The 23,892-nt window shown below is 37.9% G+C and overlaps 1 protein-coding gene across 1 annotated transcript; it reads right to left on the bottom strand.

Moving 5' to 3' along the window:
* Positions 1-3,873: 3,873 nt before the first annotated feature.
* LOC145169476 (CASP-like protein 5C1) lies at positions 3,874-5,354 on the bottom strand. The gene is made up of 3 exons (XM_079088027.1): positions 4,907-5,354; positions 4,359-4,491; positions 3,874-4,285 (listed from the first exon to the last, which is right to left on the bottom strand). The coding sequence occupies exons 1-3, from the start codon at positions 5,038-5,040 to the stop codon at positions 4,085-4,087; spliced, it is 468 nt and encodes a 155-aa protein (XP_078944153.1). The 5' UTR covers positions 5,041-5,354; the 3' UTR covers positions 3,874-4,084.
* Positions 5,355-23,892: the final 18,538 nt, after the last annotated feature.

Here is a 23,892-nt window from a genome sequence, read left to right on the forward strand (position 1 = left end):
CATCCTTCATTATATCATGGTACTTTGCCTTCTTCATCTCCTCGTCCGCCACATACTGCAGAACCAGTAAATCCCTCTCACTGAACATGGCGGTGATATCCTCCACAGTCTCAGTAGTCTGAAAAAGGTCCTGGAACTCCCTCGCCATCTGCTGAACCTCGATCACCGGTGCAAACTCAGCCCTGAATCTCATCACAAAATTATCCCAATCCATTACCTCAACAGCCTCACCTCCCAAGGCAATAGGCATGACCTACCTCCTCCCACCAATCACAAGCTATGTCTTTCAAAAGACATGATACAAGTCTGACCTTCAACCCCTCGAGGAAGAAGCTAGTCTGAAAAGCGTTCGCGATGTCCGCCAACCATTTCCTGCTAACAATGGGATCCTTCTTCCCGAAGAACTCAGGAGCCCCATATACACGAAACTCTCAAAAAGTAAGAGTGTGTGCTCCCACCATAGCCACCATCTCAGTACAGAATGCGCCCAAACACTCATCCAGAATCTCCAGAATCCCCTCCTTGATCGTACAGAAGATCACAGGAGTCTTCTCCATAATACCGCGGGTAATCTCAAACGAGATGAACTCTCGCATTTGCTTATCATTCGGGTCGGCCCCAGAGCCTGAACCCGATCCATCACCAGAACCAGAACCTCCTCGAGTGACCACCATACTGAAAATAAACAATACCAACCATCATAAAACACTCAAAGAATCTCCACACTCTGCAAGTTCCATAGTATCCTCGTGACTTCCCTTGACTCGAGTATAAATCTTATGCTTTCAGTAGTACAGACCCAACACTACCTTCCACACCTATCCGTACTTTCCTTAAGGGTCTCCCCGATTTCCCTAAGATACTCCCTTACTACCAAACATTCGCCCACTAACACCCGCTCACTACCATGCGAATATAATTACATGTAACAGACACTAGATAATTCTTTGACTGCAAGGTCATGCTACAACAGTTGGACTCAAACAAGAGTTGCGCAATAGAGTTAAACCTAACATTCTAAAATTATCTAATTTATGTAACATGTAACCTAGCATATTCTCTTGATAGTTAACTAGTACTAATGGTGGTTCCTAAAATCACAAATCAAGCAGCATTCAAGCATCGAGTTCTAACTAGTGCACTGCCTAATCAAGCCACTCTATCCGATCGCCTGTAATCCATGCTAGCATGACGTTCTAAAGGCTCATATAACAGGCATACAAAGGCATCTCTCATAGCATTCTACCATGCAATTCTGAGCAGATCCGTAGCCCTAATCTAGCATGATATACTCATATACACATATTGAAACACATAAACATGCATGGGTATTTTGGGAAACACTTACTTGAGTTCGACTGATTGCATGCATCACACCCATTTTCTTTATAAAAACCATTTTTTGAAGATCATTTTCTTTTGAAAAAATTTCATTTCCTCAGTTTGAGTCCAGACACACTCAAAAGTGTGTCTGAATCCCTCAAACCAAGGCTCTGATACCAACTTGAAACGTCCCAAATTAACAAGTAAAATTTTTTATTTTTTAAGTCAACCGAAATAACTATTATTTCATTTGAAAAGCCCATCAAAGGATAGAATTGAATCAAATAGTTATCAGAGCACAAAACAAGTCATAAAATGTGGAACGTCGGTAGATGCAATGCAATCATATCGAGCTTTTCCCTTTGGAACTGGAAGTACCTGAAACATAAACATAAGCCGTAAGCACAAAGATTAGTGAGTTCCCCAAAATACCCCATACCATACATACATCGGTCCCCGCCTAGCATCCATTAGGCCCTACCCGGCATCGGGCCCCTCCTAGTACTCATCGGGCCCCACCCGGTTAACAGTCCCGCCCGTAACATGTAGTGGGCCCCGCCCAACATATATAGTGGTCCCTGCCCAAATATACATACAAACACATGCAAGAGTTACAAAGATAGCTAGCATCATATAAACATAATCCGATGGGCCGATATTGGTGTCTTTGACCTACAAGTATAGTGAAGAGACTCACATCAATCGATAACAGATAATTCTCACACCTGAGCTATTGGTCGACGAACCTCCTCACATTAAACATATCAAAACCAAACCTAATTAACAATTAGGGTAATAATCATAATCAATGGTCCATTACATACTTTCTCTGTTTAGGCTAAAAGACCATTTTACCCTTCCAAAGCTAGTCCCTTCCAAACATGGCCTAAAGCCCTAAAAATGACAAATTCCTCATCCGGGGTTACGTATTCGTACTTCTTCTCTACACCATGTGTAGACCTTTTCCACAGAAAACGGGGCCAAGACAGGCTACGAGCTGCGTAGCCAGGTTTATGCCATGTGCAACCTCGTAGTTTTCCAACCTCCTTATTAAGCCCTTAATAGCTTAAGACCAAATGTAAAACACTTATATCTGAATCTAATGGACATATAAAAGGATAAAGTTCCTGACTTTATGCCTTTGCATGGCTTAATGGATCCCAAAACCAAACCCTAGATCTATATTATTCTTTAATGACCTCATGAAACCCTTGCATGGGTGAAAGATAACCACAATGGTTTCATTTTTATGACATGTGATCCTTAGAAACAACATGAAATGACAACCTTAAGCTTTGGAGTAACTTTTACTCACTAGAACCAAAACTATGCGACCAAAAGCATGCAAATCAAGAATCTAACCTAGATCTAAGCCATAAAACCATAAAGGTGAGAAATTTATACCTCTATAAGATAGCAAAAGGGATGAAAGCTCTGGATCTTCAAGCGTGAGTCACACCAATCCAATATGGTAGATTTTCCCTTCTTTAAAATGCACCAAAAACACTTAAAAGGCTCAAAACAAGCTTACAAAGGATTATGGTTTCGAAATAACTGTTTGGGGAGAGTGGAGGCTGAGCATGAAGAGGCCTCAAGGGACTTAAGGTGTTTAAATAGGGTCTCAACCCTAAAAATTAGGGTTTGGCAACTACGCATCTACGCCCTGCGTAGATGGAGTTACACACCGTGTAGAGCATGCAACCCTCGCATGCGCTTAATGAACTATTCCCCGCGTACTTATTACTTACGCCCAACGTAAGGACCATTTTTGCAAGAAATTTATGTTTAAAACTACGAATGAAAAGTACCTGAGAAACGGGTGTTACGGTTTGATGGTCAACCCGCCAACCCTTATATTATATTAGTATTAAAAATAGATTTTTTAATATTTCTTTAATTCTTTTCTCAAATTTTGTGTATTTGCATTTTACCATAAATCTTGAACATGACTTCAGACTATACCTCTAAATCTTTTCTTTTTTCTCTGATTTTGGTTGGTACTTATGACTTAACACTATATTAGGATTTAAAAAAGTGAATTGCGAACCAACAAACTCGATTTTGACCCCACGAACCCGTATAATTAAACGGGTTATGCAGGTCGTATCTGGGTTTGATATATCCAGATTAGGGTTGAACAATACGACACAATCAATTGTATGAGTTGTGTCCAGGTTGAGCTTTCTAATCCACCAACCCACGACTCACCAACCTAAATACGACATGATTGTCACACTTATACTTAACCCAACTTTACTAGTAGAATGTTAAAAAATACCAGATTTTGCAACTTTTCGAAACCACATATCCACATTTGAAGCATTTTTAAAAATTGTCCTCACCTTGCCACTTTTCAAAACCACATGGATCATTTTGAAATTTTGTCAATAAATAAACAATAACCTTAGATATAAAAATAGTTGTAAGTATTTATATAGCTTCTCTTTGTCGAAAAATGTTTGACAAAAGTTTCTCTAAAAGTTATTAAAAAATATAAAATTACCTAAAAGCAAGATACATAAAACTCTCAAAAGCCCAACGCCAAACACATTCCAAAAGCATGCGATTTCATTTCATAAACAAAGAAAAATATATTCACTTGAAGAAGACATAACAATCATATACCCTTTTTGTGCTATAAATCTTAAATGATAATCTATTAAAAAAAATCATCTTCTTGATTTCCTTCTCATTTTTCTTCTTTTACTTATTTACCATATGCACCTATAACAATCATATACCCAAAACTTTTATCTACAAATTAATATAAAGAAGGAAGAAGCCAAAGGTTAAAAAGAGCAGAAGCTATAGACAAACACCATGACAAAAACGCCATTGCAGCAGATAATTGATATCTGCTACACAATTTTCTTCCACAAAAAAATGCACCAGCTTCTGTAATCATGAAATCCGCCACACTTGCTGTTGAACATGCTGCTGCTAGTGATAAAAATGATAACACCTGTCATCATCATCTTCCATTAGTTAGCATCTCAAATACAAATACAGATACAGATACACAGATACAGACATACCCAGTCTCCAATAACGATGATGGACACTATTTGTATTTGGCGAGAAGGTCGTTTTACAAATACAGAAAATGCATCCACCATTGCGAGGGTTAAACTCCATGGAATTGTTAACCCTTTGATTGTCACCAAAAAACTGACAAGAATGTAAGAAACCGATTAAAAGTTATAGTAAAATATCACTTTAAACAATGCAGCTTGAAGGCTGATAGAATATGCAGCTTCATAGCTTTAAATTCCTGCAAAGCATCAACTATTGTTGGTTGTTTCACAATTATGATAACAATTTTTGTTGACTACAGCTCGTGTGTTCGATTGCTAAAGTAAATTTGTGCCTAATTTTGAGCTTTCTCATCCTAACATACAGATTACAAACCACTAATAACAAAAGGTGAATTAGAATGAAAAAGGTAAAGAAGGCATTTGATGATCATCTAGTATGGCTTTCGTAATACCAATTAAACTTCATAATTTGGGTACTATTGAGGCGCTAAAGGACGAAAGGAACAGATATGAATAACAGAAAATCGAAAGTAGAGACGAAGAATTACCAGAAAGACGTATAAGCGTAGAATTCAACACCGACGCACATGAAAAGGAGGGAAGCAACAGAGAATACGGTTTGTCCCAATCTTAGGGCTAAACTTGCGCTTGTTCCAATTGCCCCTGGCAATTCTTCATCCATCGATTCCCTCCACGAATATCTGTTAATTCTGATCGGAAATTGATTGCAATTGAATTGAAGAATGATGATTCCTGGTTGGAGCGTTGGAAGATGGTCATAGCGATTGGTAATCGTGCGTAACAGCCATTCCACGTTTCTTCTTCTTTGTCACAATCAATTCGATGGAGTTTCGAAATCAAATTTGGCTTGGTGTGTGTGTGTGTTTTTGTGTGTGTATGGCGTGTTCAGAAATATACAAACTATTTGATTAAGAAATTAATGGTTGTTGTGAGACGACGGAGGCCGGAATTGCTCCTTTGACTTCTACTTCGTATTCTTTGACATAAATTTGAGAAGATATAAAGTGGAAATTTTTTAAAATACACATGATTTTTATAGAAAGGTACATATGCTAAAATAATATATTATTTTTATATTAGATATCAATATATTTCAAGACAAAATTACATAAAGAGTCTTTGTAGTCCCTAAAAAATATAAAATATTGAACATGGTCTTTGAGATGAAAATGTTGTATTGGATGTCCTTATTATTAATACCGTTGGAAAACAATGTTAGATGTATGTAAAATGACCAAAATACCATTAATGATGTATTTTTTTCTTCCTTTTTAGTATTTTATACATAAAAAAGATGGATCACACCTCTACCCTCTCTTTCTTTCATGTTTTTTTTTGGAGTATTGAGGAGTAGAAATTAAGCTAACACTTGAACCCCAAGTTGTGCAAGACAAGCACAATCATGTTGACAGAGAAGGATGAGTCCTATAAAATTTTTTTGGCGGGTTTCTTGATTATATTGCTCACTATGATGGATTTCATTTACAAGAAACTTTCAATCGTCAGAAAGGGGGGGGGGGGGGTTAGGAAACCTGAGAAGATGAGTATGGGGAAGGGGAGAGATTGTGAATTTTGAACGAGTGGAGGACGAGGGTTTCCTTTTGTTTAACTCTTATGTGAAAATTGGTGGATCTCGTCATCTTCTTCACCTTCCTATGGCAGTCTATTCTCATTTCTTCTTTTCTTCTCAAAATTGAAAGGTTAAGCCACAATCCAACACCTTATTTCATATACAAGTTGCTGAAGGACTTGTAAAATACCCAAAAAAAATCTGACTTTCTTGATTTTATTTCATTTTATACAAAGTGGAAGAGTGATTTCAAACAAGGAGCAATTCTCATTATTGATTCGACTATCGGGTCGAGTAGTTATTAAGGGTATGGGATTAAAGGGGATTTCTCTCTCGATTTTAATGTTTGGCTAAGTAATCGATTCAGGAAACAAGTTGAAGGCCACAACGAGGTGTATATGATTAAAGGGAATTCTGTAACACTGTGATTTTCACCCAAAATTTTTGTTTTTATTTTAACCAATTATAATCAGAAAAACGTTAGCGGAAGTCTTATGAAAACATCATCAATGATTTATTAGGAAAATATTTCAAAAACAACCCATCAAAATCCAAAGTTGTAAAAACTCAATCCAAACAAACATCAAAACTAAGTTTAAAAGAAACATCACATGAAGTCTCAAACTGGTATCACGCCTATTGACCAAAGACTATAACTACCCCAAAAGATCTAACCTCACCAGGCCATCAAAATCAAGCTACCTATACCAATGCAAAAGCCACAAGAACAGGCAAGAAACAAGTGTTAGCATCAACACGATGAGTCAATCTCAAGCACATAAGCATGGAAACAAAACATACAAATACATCATGTCAAGTCGTGTAATCACATCAATCCATGCATCATACATCGATTAACATTAACATATACGTATATACATTAATCTTGATATTCTTCCATCGCAATAATTATTTATTTATTTGTTTTGCTATGATTACTTTTAATGTCCCTTGCTAACTAGTTCTATTTCATCACTAACACTCCCCAAGTAAAGACCATGTTCACTACTAACGTGAACTGGCGACCAAGTGCACCAAATGGGGCGCGACTCCCACCTATAACACGGTCCCTAGTTCTCCACCTTCGTTACTCTGAATTTGCATGATGAGCATGATACGTTGTCGTTCTAGGGTGGTATCGGGTACCTCCACGAGCATACCTACACCTAAACGTGATGCTTGATCCGATGTCTCCAAGTAGCCAACATCACTACAATCTCAATACACCAACATGCACCCGGACCATGTCTCGAAATGGTCAACTAGAAAACCATTTGACATCAACTTTTCTTAATCTCTTTTCCTCCAACGATATCCTTCCACGACGATATCCTGTAATGGCACGTACCTATGTTAGGTTACAATAATTTTAACCCCACTATGTGTATTTTCCCTTTTTTATTTGATTAACTAATTAATTAATTAATTTCTCTCACATGGGCAAAGCACACACCTCCCCAATTTCATTATGTAATCATAAAGTGAATTATTATTATGATTAATTCATGGCATGCTATTGTTGGATTAGGTGTCTAAGCCTATAACTATATTTGGTATATACTTGAGTTGATAGTGTCATAATCCTTTTGGGTTGTCCTCAAGACTAGCAATTGGACATGATGATTTTGGAGAAAGGAGGTTAATTTATTAATTTGATTAATAAATTGAAATAAATGATTTGTTAATATATTATGAGAATAATATATTAATTTGAAATAGTAATATTTAATTAATATTTAATCAGAAATTAATTTGGAATTAATTTTGGGATTAAAGGAATTAATTAAAGTACAGAGTGTAACATCCCAAAATTTAAGACCAAAAATTTCGTTTTTAATATAAGAAAACACTTAATAACTTTGTCCCAAACATTGAAAACGTTTCAGTTAAAACAATTATCAGAGTCTAATCCCAAAGATCACATAATGCGGAATAATATGGGTGAATGCGTTGTGATCGTCCCGGGCTCCTTATTTGTAAACTGAAGGTACCTGAAACCAAAACTGTAAACCGTAAGCACGAAGTTTAGTGAGTTCCCCAAATACCACATACCATACATATCAACTGGGCCATACATGCCATACATACTGTGAGCCATACATATCAATCATATATCAAATAAGGTGCTATGTGCCGCACATAGTCTTGATGTTATGTCATGGGCCGCCATGTGGTCTTTCTTGCCAAGCTGGGGGCCACCCCCTGGGTCTTACAGATAAGTGTCAGGAGCCGCCTCTTGGTCTTCCATGCAAGTATCACAAAGACAACTAGCATACATACTACTCTACTTAGCTAATGAGCATACAGTGTTCCCGGAGCCACCTCCTGGTCTTTCATGCATATTGCCTAGGGCTAACCCTCGGGTTTTCCTATCATACATAATAGCATACTGTGTGCCAGGAGCCACCCCCTGGTCTTTCATACATAGTGCCTAGGGCTAACCCCCGGGTCTTTCTACCATACATAAACTAAATGGGTTGGAATTGTGGTCGTAGACCCATACAAACAGTGAGGAGACTCACCTCACAAGCTGACTGCCGAATCCCGTGAATAAACCCCTTGCTGCTAGCTGGCAGATCCCTAGACTGCCGATCTCTCGACTCCCTGAGCTACCGATCATCATACAACTTAGATAATTCCGGGATTCTTATAACTTAACCATAAGTCCTCACTGGGGTAGAAGACCATTCCACCCCTCACATACTCTTGTCCAAATGCCTTCATAAGTCAAACTAGGTCAAAGTCAAAGTCAACGGTAAAAGTCAACGCTACGAGTTGACTCAACTTGTCGAGTCACCCCCCTGACTCGCCGAGTTCCCATGCTACTCATAGTCGCAAAACCACGAACCAACTCATCGAACCCCTTCACATACTCGTCGAATTCTTTCTATATATAATCGGGACAAACCAACTTAACTCGTCGAGTCCTTCCCCGGACTCGGCGAGTTCTTTAGTCTGTTAAGCCTTTCTTAATGGATTAAGCCACTATTCTTCATATCTAAGCTCCAAACTTCGAATACACTCTGGAAATGACCTTAGAAAGGTAAAGTTTCAAACTTTACCCGTTAATACCCTCACTTAATGGATATAAATCAAACCCTGACTCTTAAGGGCCTAGATCTTAGTCCACAAGCCAACCATACACCAAAGTAATGCATCCAAACATAGATCTGGACCCAAACATCTCATAACCATGCAAATCTCCTGCCTTTTTCCTTCCATGCATGGCCTTTTGAGCTAAAGAGGCCAAAAGAACACTCTATTGCTTGCATGGGGACTCCTATGGCATAAAGTTTGCACCTTTATGCCATAAAGCCCTTAATGGCTCTAGATCTGAAAATATAAGCCTTTGGGACGTCCATTCTTCACATGCTAGGATACTTAGACCAAAAACCCTCATAGAGTGGCAAAGAAGATATCTAAGTGCATAATGATCAAGGTTGGAAATTTCTTACCAGGAAATGATGAGGAGTGCAAGAGGTTTTTGGATCTACTAGCCTCTTCTTGTATCCCCAAGGCTTCTCCTTCTTCTTCAAGCTTCCAAGCACTCAAGAACACTCATAAATGGCTCACAAGCTCATGGAATGCACTAGGGTTTTATGGATTAGGGTTTGGGAAGTGCAGGCTGGAAATGAGGCTGATGGGAGGAGAATAAGATACTTAAATAGGGAACAAAAGCCCGAATTTAGGGTTTCCCAAACCCATACCAACTCGGCGAGTTGGTATTCCAACTCGTCGAGTAGGTCACTTAACCCGCGTCCCAAAACTCGCTTCTACTCGTCGAGTCATCCCCCCGGACTCGACGAGTAAACCTCTTGACTTAGGATTTTTCTTTCCTTAATTGGCCTTCTGGATTCCAGGTGTTACACAGAGACTGAATTGTAATTGTTCAATAGTTGAGCAAAAGACAATATAGAACCCTCCATAGAGCCTTGGACGGTTTCTTGGAGGCTAAGAATTCTAGAATAATATCTAATGGATAATCAAGGAATTAGATAATTACCCGGTTTAAGATAATCTTGGATTTGGGCTTATCTAGAGTTTCCTGAATGAAGTATAAATAGGGGTGGAACCCTATGATTTTTGGCCACTTGTTCCTAGAGTGATCCAGCTGAAATTTTACACCTCCCTCCTCCTTCACAATCATTCTTCACAAGCTAGTTTTGGGCGTGAGCCATTAGAGGCGTGACAATTGTGACGCTAGCCTCAAAGCTTCTTAAGAATTGGATCAAGATTGTTGTTACTACATAACAATAAAAGGTATGTTTCATAACCCTTGTTTGTGTATTTTCGATTATATACTAGAGATCTAGGGTTTATGCATTGTTGTTCATGTTGTATGTTCAATTAGAGAAAACGTAGATCTAATTTGCATGTACACATACGATTTTTTGTAATCCTAAAAACCCTTCAGCTACATCTTCCAAACACACATCCAAGGTATATCAATACAAGTATACATAACAACATGTGATAGCATATAATTAGATACACCCTTCAATCAATCAACATCTAGCAGGCATATCCTAGTTTCATTCAAAGGTGACAAAAAAAAGTATAGCATGCATAACATCATAATATAGCCACACAAAAGTCCTCACTTCTAGCATGGCCCCAACCTTCACATTTTGCACCAAATGTTTAAATGAAGGAATCTAGCATACATGGTTTCCTAAATTTAGTTGCATTCATCAATAGCTTTACATGTCCAGGTTATATCTAGCTCTATACAATCAGCCTTTACATCCCACAACATCAAGTAGACAAGAACACAAACATAGATGCATCCATTCCTTCCAAGATAGTACTTAAACCACACAAAAAATGACTCGCCTCTACTCCAAGTTTTGTGGAGCTATGAACAGAGGAAAACCACATTCTAACAAGCACTTTAACGCCCCTAAAAGAATACCCAAAGAACTTATCAAAAACATATCACAAAATAGACACGATTATGTTCAGATGAGTCTCACGTCGTGAGCAAGGGTGTGTCACATCGTGAGCTCTGGCACTTTTGCGATTCAGGACCGATCAGTTCCGTCTTCACGTCATGGCACTAGGATGTCCACGTCGTGACACCAAACGATCGTTAGGCTTTGACCGGTCATGTCCACGTAATCACGATGTGAAAGACGGTTTGCTCACGTCGTGACTAAGAAAAAAAATGCAATTTCAATCGTTCCAGGACTCGACCTCACGACATGATAAGCCAATGCTCACTTCGTAAGAACTGGAAGTTGTAGATTTTTGATCATCGGTTGACCCCTTCTTTCTGCCCAATTTGGGCCCGATCAAAACCTACATTGAGTTGTTCTTAACACCTAAATACCCTTTTTAAATGACTACAAAGATAGTGAAAAGAGTGGGACAATCAAACACACCAAAACCAAGAATTTGCATCATTCATGGCCTCTCCTTATGTGTGACTTGTAGGACAACAAAAATAAACTTTATATGGATGTCTTACCTTTTGGAAATCCATAAATGAACCTCCAAAAGGATTCTAAGGAAGAAGCTCTATGAATTTCCACCACAAAGTCCACCAATTGCACCAAATATTTCACATTTCTTCTTCACTTCAACACACAACCAAGGTCAAGAATCATAGAACACTCTCTTAAGAAGATGGAGGCTTAAGGTAGGGTTTGTTAGCTGCAAATGAGTGATTAATCCCGGATTAGGGTTAAGTGTGGTATAAATATGAGTCCATATTTCATGTAGGCCCCCTCAAAGTGTGTAAAAATGACCCTATGACCCGTATACATAATCAAGGAATCATTTTCTACACTTTATCCCCCCTTAAGTTAACTTAAAAAAATATAAAAGTAACTTAACATGAGAATGTAACGGAACTAACCTCAACGGAAAAGCGGGAAAAATTTGGGTCGTTACAATCTTCCCCCCCCCCCCTTTAAGAGGATTGTGTCCCGAAATCAGGAACCAGAACGAACAAGCGAGAATAACGAGCCCTCATCTCATCCTCGATCTCCCAAGTCACTTCACCTCCATGATTATTCTTCCATAATACCTTCATAAGCTTTACACGCTTCTTTTGCAGTTGCTTGGTTTCTCGCTCTAGAATTGCTTCGGGTTCCTCCACTAGTCATTTAGACTCGTCAACCCGTAGCTCATATAATGTTGAGATATTGGGCTCCTCTGCTACTCCTCAAGTAGCACATATGGAACACATCGTAAATCCCCACCAACTATGGTGGTAATTCCAGTCTGTAATCCTGATCGTCGATATGCTCCAATTCAACAAATGGACCAATATATCGAGGTCCTAACTTGCCTCATTTACCGAAGTGAATAATCCCCTTCCAAGGTGATACTTTCAACATCATATTCTCGCCCACCTCAAAAGTCTTTGGTTTGTGCTTATGTTCTGAATACTTTTTTCGCCTCTCCCGAGCTACCCGCAAACGATCACAAGTTATTCTCACCTTATCCTCAATAATTTGCATAATTTCTGAACTTGCAAACTATTTCTCTCCCGGATCCAATCAACATGTGGGAGTTGGACATTTCCTCCCATAGAGAATCTCATATGGTGCCATATCGATACTGGAATGGTAAGTGTTGTTGTAGTTAAACTCCACCAAAGGAAAATGAGTATTCTAACTCCCATCATACTCAATAACACAAGCTCGTACATGTCCTCTAGAGCATGTATTTTTCTCTCACTCTACCCATCGGTCTCGGGATGATAGGTTGTTCTCAAATGCACTATTATACCCAATTCCTCCTAAATTTTTAGCCAGAACCTCGAAGCAAACTGACTATCTCGATCGGAAATAATAGATAATAGTAATCCATGATGTACAACTATCTTCTCCACATACATGTTGGCCAACTTTTCTAACTTCTCGTTCTTCCTAGTTGCCAAAAAGTGGGCACTTTTCATCAATCAATCCATTATTACCCAAATCATGTCATTACCCCGCGTAGTCTTAAGTAATTTGGTAACAATATCCATCATAATCTTATCCTATTTCCACTCTAGAATCTCCAGCTGCTGCAATTCACCATAAGGATGTTGGTGATCAGCTTTGACTTACACACAAATCACACATTGTACTATGCACTTCTGGTTCTAAATATGTCGTAATCTTTTATGATCAGTATATAACGTGTACTTTGTCCCATAAAAGTAGTGTCACCATAACTTGAGCGCAAATAACACAACTGCCAACTCTAATTCATGTACCGAGTAATTCCACTTGGCACTTTTCAGTTGTTGGTAAGCATAAGCAATCACTTTCCCACGTTGCATAAGTACACAACCCAATCCTGAATATGACACATCAATGAAAACCACAAAATCCTCATTCACCTTAGGAAGAGATAGAATAGAAGTCTCACATAAAAGCTTCTTCAACGTCTAGAACACATCCTCCTGCTTATCAGTCCAAACAAATGGATCCGCCTTTTTCGCCAGTTTGGTTAGTGAACCTACTACCTTGAATAAATTTTTGATAAATCTCTGATAATTGCCCGCTAAACCCAAGAAATTTCAAATTTCAGTAGGAATCTTCAACCTTATCTACTCCTTGACTGCTACTATCTTGGCTAGGTCTACTTTGATCCTATCTGCACCAACAATGTGTCCAAGAAATTGCACCTCCGTCGACCATAATTCACGTTTGGAGAACTTTGCTTAAATTTTCTCCCTGCAAAGAGTCTCCAAAACCTCTCATAAATGCCTACGATGATCCTCAGCACTCTGAGAATATACCAGAATGTTTTTGATAAATACTATCACCGATCTATCCAAACAAGTTCGACATACCCAATTCATCATGTCCATAAAAATCGCAGGTGCATTCATCAAACCAAAAGGCATTACCAGAAACTCATAATGCCCATATCAGGTCCTGAAAGCGGTTTTGGGAACATCCCACTCATAGACATGCACCTGATGATACCCCGATCACAAATCTATCTTTAAAAAATGACTAGCCCCTACAATTGATCAAAGAGATCATCAATCATCTGGATGGGGTACTTATTCTTCACATTCACTTTATTTAGTTCCCTATATTCAATATACATCCGCATGGAACCGTCCTTCTACTTCATAAAGAGTACCGATGCTCCCCAAGGCGAGGAACTCGGTCTGATAAACCCCTACTCCAATAACTCTTGAAGCTGAGTCCACATCTTCTTCATTTTTGATAGAACTAACCAATATGGCGCCTTGGTATTAGAGACGCGCCAGGAACGAGATCAATCTGGAACTCTACCTCTCGTGGTGGTAGTAAACTAGGAAACTCATCAGGGAAAACATCGCTAATCTCCTTAACCACCTCCATGTTGGCAAGACCCACTGTCTTCCTTGGACTCTCGATCGCATGGCCCAAGAAGACCTCATAACCTCTCTCCAGGAACTTACATGCCTTCATCATATAAATAATTGGTATAGTCCTCCTAAACTTCTTCCCCGAGCCATAATATTCCCTCCCTTGGCAAGCTTGATATGAACACGCTTCTCGAAACAAAGGATCTCACCTCGATTGGCAGACAACCAATCTATACCCAACACAACATCGAAGGATTTGATTCCTATCAGAATTAGAGTAAGAGGAAAGGTGTAACCAAAGATAATGATCAAACACCCATCAAAATTTTCTCTCACCAACACAGAACTCCCTACTGCTACCTCAATGTCTAACATAAGACTCAAAGGACTACGAGGTATCACAAACTGAGCACAAAATGTTGGGGATACAAACGATCTACTATCACCAGGATCACATAAAACCAAAGCAGGAAAATCATTAACCAAAAAGGTTCCAATAATCACCTCATCAACACGTATGGCCTCCTCTGCTGTCATCTAACATGCATGTGCTACAGATTTGTCTTGCTCTGTATTTTAATCTAAACCGCCAGCTGTAACCTTTAGAATAGGGCACTACTTGCTCTTGTGTCCCATATGATTGAAATTATGGTATAGAGGCTCGGTACTTGTACACTCAGATATCTTGTGGCCCAGTCTGCTACAACTTCGGGAGCTGATAGTGATGCTGTTGCAAGGACCCTTGTGAGAAGACTAATACTTCCCACAGTAATTTGGCTTGTCTCCTTTCTTCCCGAAAAAGTTCTTATTCTTTTTGGAGGAGTCAGACTGACCCTCCCACCTCCTCTTCTCCCCATTCTTAAAAATGGTACATCCCGGTGTGGCCAGATCCACCTCCACTCGCATAGCCTCATCCATGGCAGCTGCCAAAGTGCTGGGCTGCCTCACAGTAGCCCGATACTCTGCTGGTAACCCCTCATCAAAGTGTTCCACGAGTTTCGCCTCAGTAGGACAGTAATTCTTCGCAAATTGTAGCTTCTCAGAAAACATGGTATTGTACTTAGCCACTGACATAGTTCCCTTTTCCAGTGCAAGGAACTCCCGCTTGATCCTCCGCATCTGACCCGGTGGATAGAAACACTCCTAAAGCCTTCGACTGAAGGTCTCCCAGGTCATGACACAAAATGTAGCCTCAGGAATAACATAATCCAACGCCTCCCCCCACTGAAGAGCCTTTCCATCCAACTTCAATGTTGCATAACCAACCTTTTACGACTCAGTAAAGTAGCCTGAACAGAAAATCAAATTCATCTTACGTAACCATTGCATGCATAACACCGGGTCTTCTCCTCCTCAAATGACAGGGGGTTTGCGTTCAATGAATACTCTGAAGGAACTACCATGTCTCTCGTCACGATCCCTAGTGGGCTCCATGCTCTGCTCCCAGGTAACTGATCGGCTCTTTGTTATCACCTCGTGTGGCTCCTCCTCGTCCTCTTCTTCATCCTCTAGGGGTAAGAGACCAGCAGGTCTCATAGCCTGCTGCATCCGCTCTATGGCTCGATCGTGTCTCGGTAACTCAACATCCTGTGCATCGGGCTGATTCTAAAGGTCTGCGATGATAGCAACACTCGTAGTGGTGCGCTCGCTACGTGCTGGTTGGGCTCGTGGCTGATCACCAACATGTAGGTTTGAAAAATAAACGGTGACGTCATGAGCGTGCGGTTTTCCTGATACCCACTAGCTCCTTCAACATGGGCATTCCCATCAACGTGCGACATGTTCCTAAATAACAAAGAGTTTTAGGTATACAACAATTTTAGGAAAGGAAAGTTCAAAATTTTACATAAGACTATCCTATATCTCTCTACACACCCTCTAAGATCCTAAAGCACCTAACTGGGCCAGTCTACACTGTGAGTCTGAACACATGAATCTATATTCAGTTCACTCATAGCATGGCTCTTATACCAACTTGTAATACTGTGATTTTTCACCCAAAATTTTTCTTTTTATTTTAACCAATTATTAGCAGAAAAACATTAGTGGAAGTCTTATGAAAATATCATTAATGATTTTGATGGGTTTTGAGCATTCTAACACTCCTAAGTGTACATGCAACCCTAAATACCTTGGATCTATGTTTTCTCTATTATACATGCAATTATGAACTTTCCAAGGTATTACCCTATCTAGCATACAATACTTGATACTTGGGTAATCAAATGGATAGAATACATACCTTTGTTTGATGTAGCTTGTCTCCATGAAGCTTGAGTGCCTAGTGCCCCAAGTGTGACACCTCAAATGGTTCACACAACACCAAATGCACATGGAATGACTTGAGAGAAATGGAACACTCCTTGAAATCGTCTAGCCCTCATATTCACACATTAGTGCACGATTTCTTGAGCCATGGGATTCTTTTATATGGTGGCTATTAGGGTTACACCATGTAACTCATAACTTTACCCATTCCTTATGCTCCATGGATTTTAACCTCCATGAAGTATCCATGGGTCACCCCATGGACTTAGTCCAACATAAGGAATCTTGGATCACAAGCCCACATATATAAGAATGAATGATTTACACAATCAACCCATATATTTAATTAGTCTCCTTTTGATCACTTAATTAATTCCAAATTAATTCTTGATCAATACTAATTAAATAACCTTATTAATATATTAGAACTTATAATATATTAACCAACCTTAAGTCTTATTTCTCTCATTATAGTCTATCCAAATGCATGATGCCATGCAACCCAAATGGACCATGCCGGGTCGGGTCAAGTCTTACCAATTATAGTTATGGACTTAGACATTAATCCAACAGTCTCCCATTTTGATAAGTCTAAAACTATTATTGCGTATGACTTCAGGAACGATCAGCAATCGTAGCTCTCAAAAGCTTCACTCGAACTTTGACCTTGTCGATGAACTCTGACCTTTGTCAATGACTTGTCCATTAGATAAGGGATCATATATTCCTCCATTCTAGATATCATATGGACTGAGACATGGATTATCAATCATTTTCTCTGTCCATTTGTTGTTTCCCGATTTCCGATTCATGATGACTGACTGATTGAACAAATCAAATCAGTCCTGGCTTGGCCAAGCACTCACATGTATCATCTTTAAATCATCGAGGGGCCCACAGATATCGCTTTTATCCCGAAGGTAAAAGGAATGGATAAACTTCGACTCATATGGCTTGTTCTACTACTTGTTGAATCATACACAAAGGCACGTTTTATAACATCGAGTTACCGAATGCGTTTTCGTGCAATCAATGTACAACCAACTCATAGTAACAACTCATATCTCTAGGTTTGAAGAATATAAGATATTATCGTCTCATGATCACTCGTGATAAAATCCATGAAGTGATTCAAAAGAGCGCGGGTTGAATCCAATACTCAGAACTTATGAGCACTCATGAGTGTTGTAGCACCACTTTGTCCACCAACTTGGACCTCTACAAACCAACCCATGGCAGTCTTGATTCATATCTACTTCCAACATATGACCGACTGTGGATGGTTTGAATAACTTAATCATTCAGGAAGAGTGACTTAGTTATTCTGGAAGTCAAAACATGCAAAGTGAAACACAAGAATAAATGAATCAAATATGGTATCAAACCCTATGAATATAAATAAACACTTTTATTTATCACCATACTGATTACTCATTATTCATTGTTTGGGTTTTATCAACTTTATACTTGAATTAAAAACACTAGTTGTCCCATGCTCCAAGCATGTACACTATGTTTTTCTTAAACAATAGCTTTGCCATACACCAAGTATGCACTCTATGTTTGTCTATGATCCTTAGTTTGTGAAATAAACCAATTGAACATAATTTCAATGATTCTAATTTCACACTCCCAAATCCTTATCGAAAAATGTGAGAATTTCAAATTCCTATCATTTATCGAAATCTGTTTAGATTTTAAACTTATATGCACTGACCCTCCTGTAATGAATATGTACAAAGTCACAAAGACTTGTCAACATTCATTATAAGGTATTCCAATGGAGATCAACTCCATGGAAACTAAGTCTCATATTCAAAGTACATTGCTTTGGACATGCTTCTTGCATTAAGTTTTCTAATCTTACACAGATAACTTCCACCTATGGAGACAACTCCATATTCTCATTTTGACTATCACTTCTGAATAAGAGATGCCTCTTTTCAGAATATGTCAATATGGTCCTTCCAAAATTAGCACTATACTTCTAACTGTCCCTGAGCAACCAATCTTTGGTAAACCTCAGATTGTCCTCGACAATTGCTTAATCATTTTAGTCATATCCAATTCTAGACCGTTTCCCTTCTTAATGCCTCTGGGCATTTGGAAAAATTTAGAAATGACAAATATTATAGCACATGCAATCGATCCTGTACCCAAAGCAAATGGTACACGATTCATGATGTCTCACATAAAGACATGATTCTAGACCAGTCTTTTGCTACAATATTTTTATTTGCCATGTTTTCAAAATTTGACTATGAAGAGGGATGCCGTAATCATAATCGAATTTTGAGAACGCAATATATAGAATTTCCTTAAGTTGAACCAATCCAACATGAAATTCATATATATATTCTTGACTAAAGATGATTAAGGTCTCAATCTAAGCCTTTAGAACTGAAATGAAGTATATCCTCTCCCTTAATTATAGCAAAACAACTTTTTCAATCCCTACAGCCTCACGAATTGAAACTTTTGTTTTCTATAATTAACATTGCTAACTTGCAACACTAACAATAATTATCATGCTCCCACTAACATGATGATTATTAGCATAACACTTATGCTCCCACTAGCTTTGACATGTACTCAGAAATCAGCTGGACTTCTAGAAATCAATACTTTATTGACTTCCTTACCAAAGTTCAGATTTCTGATACGAGATGCTTTGATAAAACTTTATCAAAATCATACACCTTTCCTTAGATAGCATGCATGTGTGTCTAAACAATTTCAGAACTATGAAAAGGGATGTCGTAATCATAGTCTCAATTGTTTAGACCTTTTGCCATCTGCTTCAAATCTACTTGGTGGAAGTGTTTCCTCACCATCATTTTTATGAATCGGAGAGAAACCTTATGACCCTTAGATTTTATGGTGTATGTGTTCTTATCCATGTGAATCGTCAAAACCATAGTCACAAGGCAAGGATAATGACAAATCCAAACTCATATGGACCGAACTTATGCAATCTTAACTTCTTGCCACCTGGCAGTACAGGGCCTGCCATTGCTTCCAAGTTGTTATGCAACCAATTGAGAACTTTCAGAACTCCTATGCAAAGCCAACTTTAACTGGAATGGGCACAGAATATGTCAACATGATAGGTTATAAACCTCAAGTCGTGTGCTAGTGAAGAACCTCAGGTTTTATTCTTGATTAGTTCTTGAAATTCTTTTTAGGATCTTTAAGACTCCCACTGTCCTCTTGACATATAAGACTATCTTGCCAAATATTCAAGAGATAGTGCGGATTCTTTATCAAGACAAACACTTCACACAATTGGCCTTAGTTGGTCTTTGTTTAATCCAAAACATCACAACTTACCAACTTCAAATGTACAAGAGTAGGACACTTTTACTCTTACATTTGACAAGTGTTTTTAAACCTTTATTTAAGATATGTCACTCAACTTATAGTCTTGGAGTATGACTCTAAGAATTGTTTTGGAATGAAATATGACTCATCTTCTTGATTTAACCATTTCAACAATTCATGACTCCTCTTCTTAGTCATAAGAATGCACTAAGATGTCCTTAGAAGACCAATTGTGATGTGGTTCTTAAATCATTAAGATGATCACAAAACATGATACTAAAGTACTCTCCCATCTTTTCATATTTGAGAAAACTTTTATCTTTCTGCCTAATTTGATTCTTCTCATTCGTTCTGCCATACATTGAGACTTTTCCAATGTTTCAGAATTATACTTAAACTTGTAAGTATAACCATATTTACTAAACTTTAGTAAATCAAATAGTCTTAACGAGCTTTGTGGTGGACATGACCAGTACACAAGAATGTGTACTCGATCCCTTTAGTCCTTCACTTGACTCACACATCCATGTGAATAAGTAATTAGTCTTGATTTTCCAATGCTTGAAAGTTCTCATTCATCATACTATTCAACTTGCATGATTCCAAGTTTCAGTCCAATTGAAACTTGGGCGATGAGGAACTTTCCTGATTTGGTAAATTTAGACACTACCACAAATGAAAGAATCAAATCCATTTTCCAATATTGCTGTCAGTGGAATCATATAAGCAACAATTTTCCACAAATGTCATTGTAAGGATACTTCAAATAAATAAAATTAAACAATTTTCTTTTATTTTAAAACTTTGCGGAAAAACTTATCCTTACAATCCACATGGAAAATTGTTGTTATCTATTCCTTAGCAATATATCATAACTTCTTAAGCAACTGCTCAAAATTCTGATGCGATCGAAATCCACCTTCGCGATCAGAATCAGCATATACTTCCTTTAAGATTTCTCTCTATTCTTTTATTCTTAAAACATCAACATGTGACCCAGTCACATCATGTAATGAGGATCTCAGAATAGAACTTAACAGAGTTAGATAATGGGCTCTACCTGATGTAGAGTCAAACTTATTGACTTTAACATCCTTAGGTAAATTTGGCAGCTTTGCAATCAATGCCCCTTCCTTTGGCAAAATAAACATATGGACCCTTTGGTAATGGGACTATCTTAGACTTAGCCTTTCTCTTTACCATTTGGTCAACCGGGTTGACTATGGCCAATCCCTTTCCATTGGGAAGAGAATGCTTTTTCTGGATTTCCAGTGTCACCATTGTCACTGTCCATAAAGTTTTTGGGAAGTTGATCTTCTAATCAAATTTGCTTTACTATCGTTCCAAATCATTGTTGATTCAGCAGCACCAAGCAAATAGATATGATCATTAAGGTTCATGTCATAGTCTGTTTCATAGTAGTCCCAAAGGAACTCACTATGTGACTTAGAAAGTGATTGAACATCCAACTTTCTCAAGACTTTGACACCCAACTCTCCCGGTTTGTCAATATGTGACTTCATCTCTAAGATGTGATCACACATAGACCTTGCTTGCCATTAGGGCTTGAGTGACCTTGAACTTGTGGGTTAGGGAGAATAATTGGAGGAGGTGGAGGAAGTAAAGTTCCAAGAGATTTGGGAAGATCATAGATGTCTGAACTAGACATCTTTTGGGAGATATTCAAGATAGTTGATCTAAAGTCCTTAATATAACACCTAATATGAAATATTAAGGCTAGGATCCAACAACCTATTTATAACTGGAAGAGGGATGCCATAATCCGAGTTATAAAATAGTTGAAGGTAGGTAAATGACGATTTACCAATTTCCACCATGAAAAACGAAATAATGTAATTAGGTTTTTAATTGGATTTGAAACTCCTAGATCTTTTGAGATTCATTGAACTTTTCAATGGCATGTTTCAATCTCGAGTGTGCCCTTCAGGTTTTGTGACTGGGATGCCGAGGATCACAAAACAAGGTGTGACGTAACCATGCAAATATACTTGGTACCCTTAATATTTACCCCTCAATCGATGTGCCGGTTAACCACACGAGCTCCACCGATACTATGATAAATATTAAGTTACCCTTTGCCTACTTTGTTAAATCCAGGTTAGTGTGCCATTTAACCACACACGCTCCACTAACGGTTTAAACAAAGTGCAAAGTGTAATTTCATGGATTAGCACCTTATTCACATTTTCCTAAGTAACTAAGATTGGGAATTTATAAGTGTTTAGTTACTTAGTATTTATCATTAATACTTTTAATGGAGAATTATAGTCCTTGTCCTACCCGTTCGGCTAACGACCCTCCACCAGTCAAGGAAGCGGTGGGTGAGAGTGGACACCCATTAAACTGCCATTTTATAGGCAGTAACCTTATACCCCCTTATAGACCGGCTTTGTGAATGAGGCCTACTAACGGTAAGACTGACTTGCTCTTATACATATATTTATTATTAACTTATAATACTATAAAGTATAAGGGTTGAATTTTAACTTTTAAAATTCTAAGGGCTAACTTGGAATTAAAGTATTCATGGGGAAAACTTTATAAATTCCAAAACTTGAGGGCAAGTTTTGAAAATATTCAAAACTAATTAATTCCATAACTTATGTGTTTAAAGTAGTTTTAATTAAAAAAAACTCTTCAAGTTCCATAACTTGAGGACAAGTTATGGAAGACTTTAAACTAATAAAAGAATGTAACTTTTCTTTATTTTTGTAACTTATGGAACTAATTAAGGTTACACATTTTATCATTTAATGAAGTGACTCTTGAACCTCCATAACTTGAGGAGAAGTTATGGAGTCATAAAACCATTTAATGAGGACAAGACTCTTCATTTTTGTAACCATTGCCAACTTTTTATGAGTTTTATGAAACTTAAATGTGACTTTTCATATAACTTGAGGACAAGTTACAAAAACACATTTTAGAATCAACTCTTAGATTAAAATGGATTGAAAACACATAATCAATTAACTTTTCTATTAATCTAAGAAACTCATATGAACAAAGATAATTCACATCAAAAAAAATTTCAAGTAATTAGCATAACTTTTAAACTAATACAAAACATGAATCTATTGACAATTATCATTGAAATTGGATTAGCATGAACATTACCACATCAAAAACAAGTTTATAAGTCCAAAAACATCTAAGGGTAATGTTCCTAGTCCATTTCTAGCCAAAACAGTCGAATATATGCTGTCAGGGGTTCCAAAATTCGATTTTTCAGCTAATTTTGCAAGTATAACAAGAAAACAAGCCTTGGCTCTGATACCACTGATGGGTTTTGAGCATTCTAACACTCCTAAGTGTACATGCAACCCTAAATACCTTGGATCTATGTTTTCTCTATTATACATGCAATTATGAACTTTCTAAGGTATTACCCTATCTAGCATACAATACTTGATACTTGGGTAATCAAATGGATAGAATACATACCTTTGTTTGATGTAGCTTGTCTCCATGAAGATTGAGTGCCTAGTGCCCCAAGTGTGACACCTCAAATGGTTCACACAACACCAAATGCACATGGAATGACTTGAGAGAAATGGAACACTCCTTGAAATCGTCTAGCCCTCATATTCACACATTAGTGCACGATTTATTGAGCCATGAGATTCTTTTATATGGTGGCTATTAGGGTTACACCATGTAACTCATATCTTTACCCATTCCTTATGCTCCATGGATTTTAACCTCCATGGAGTATCCATGGGTCACCCCATGGACTTAGTCCAACATAAGGAATCTTGGATCACAAGCCCACATATATAAGAATGAATGATTTACACAATCAACCCATATATTTAATTAGTCTCCTTTTGATCACTTAATTAATTCCAAATTAATTCTTGATCAATACTAATTAAATAACCTTATTAATATATTAGAACTTATAATATATTAACCAACCTTAAGTGTTATTTCTCTCATTATAGTCTATCCAAATGCATGATGCCATGCAACCCAAATGGACCATGCCGGGTCGGGTCAAGTCTTACCAATTATAGTTATGGACTTAGATATTA

This window comes from Lactuca virosa, chromosome 4 (assembly GCF_052849685.1).
Source record: "Lactuca virosa cultivar CGN04683 chromosome 4, Lactuca_virosa_CGN04683_v6, whole genome shotgun sequence".
NCBI classification, from domain to species: Eukaryota; Viridiplantae; Streptophyta; class Magnoliopsida; order Asterales; family Asteraceae; genus Lactuca; species Lactuca virosa.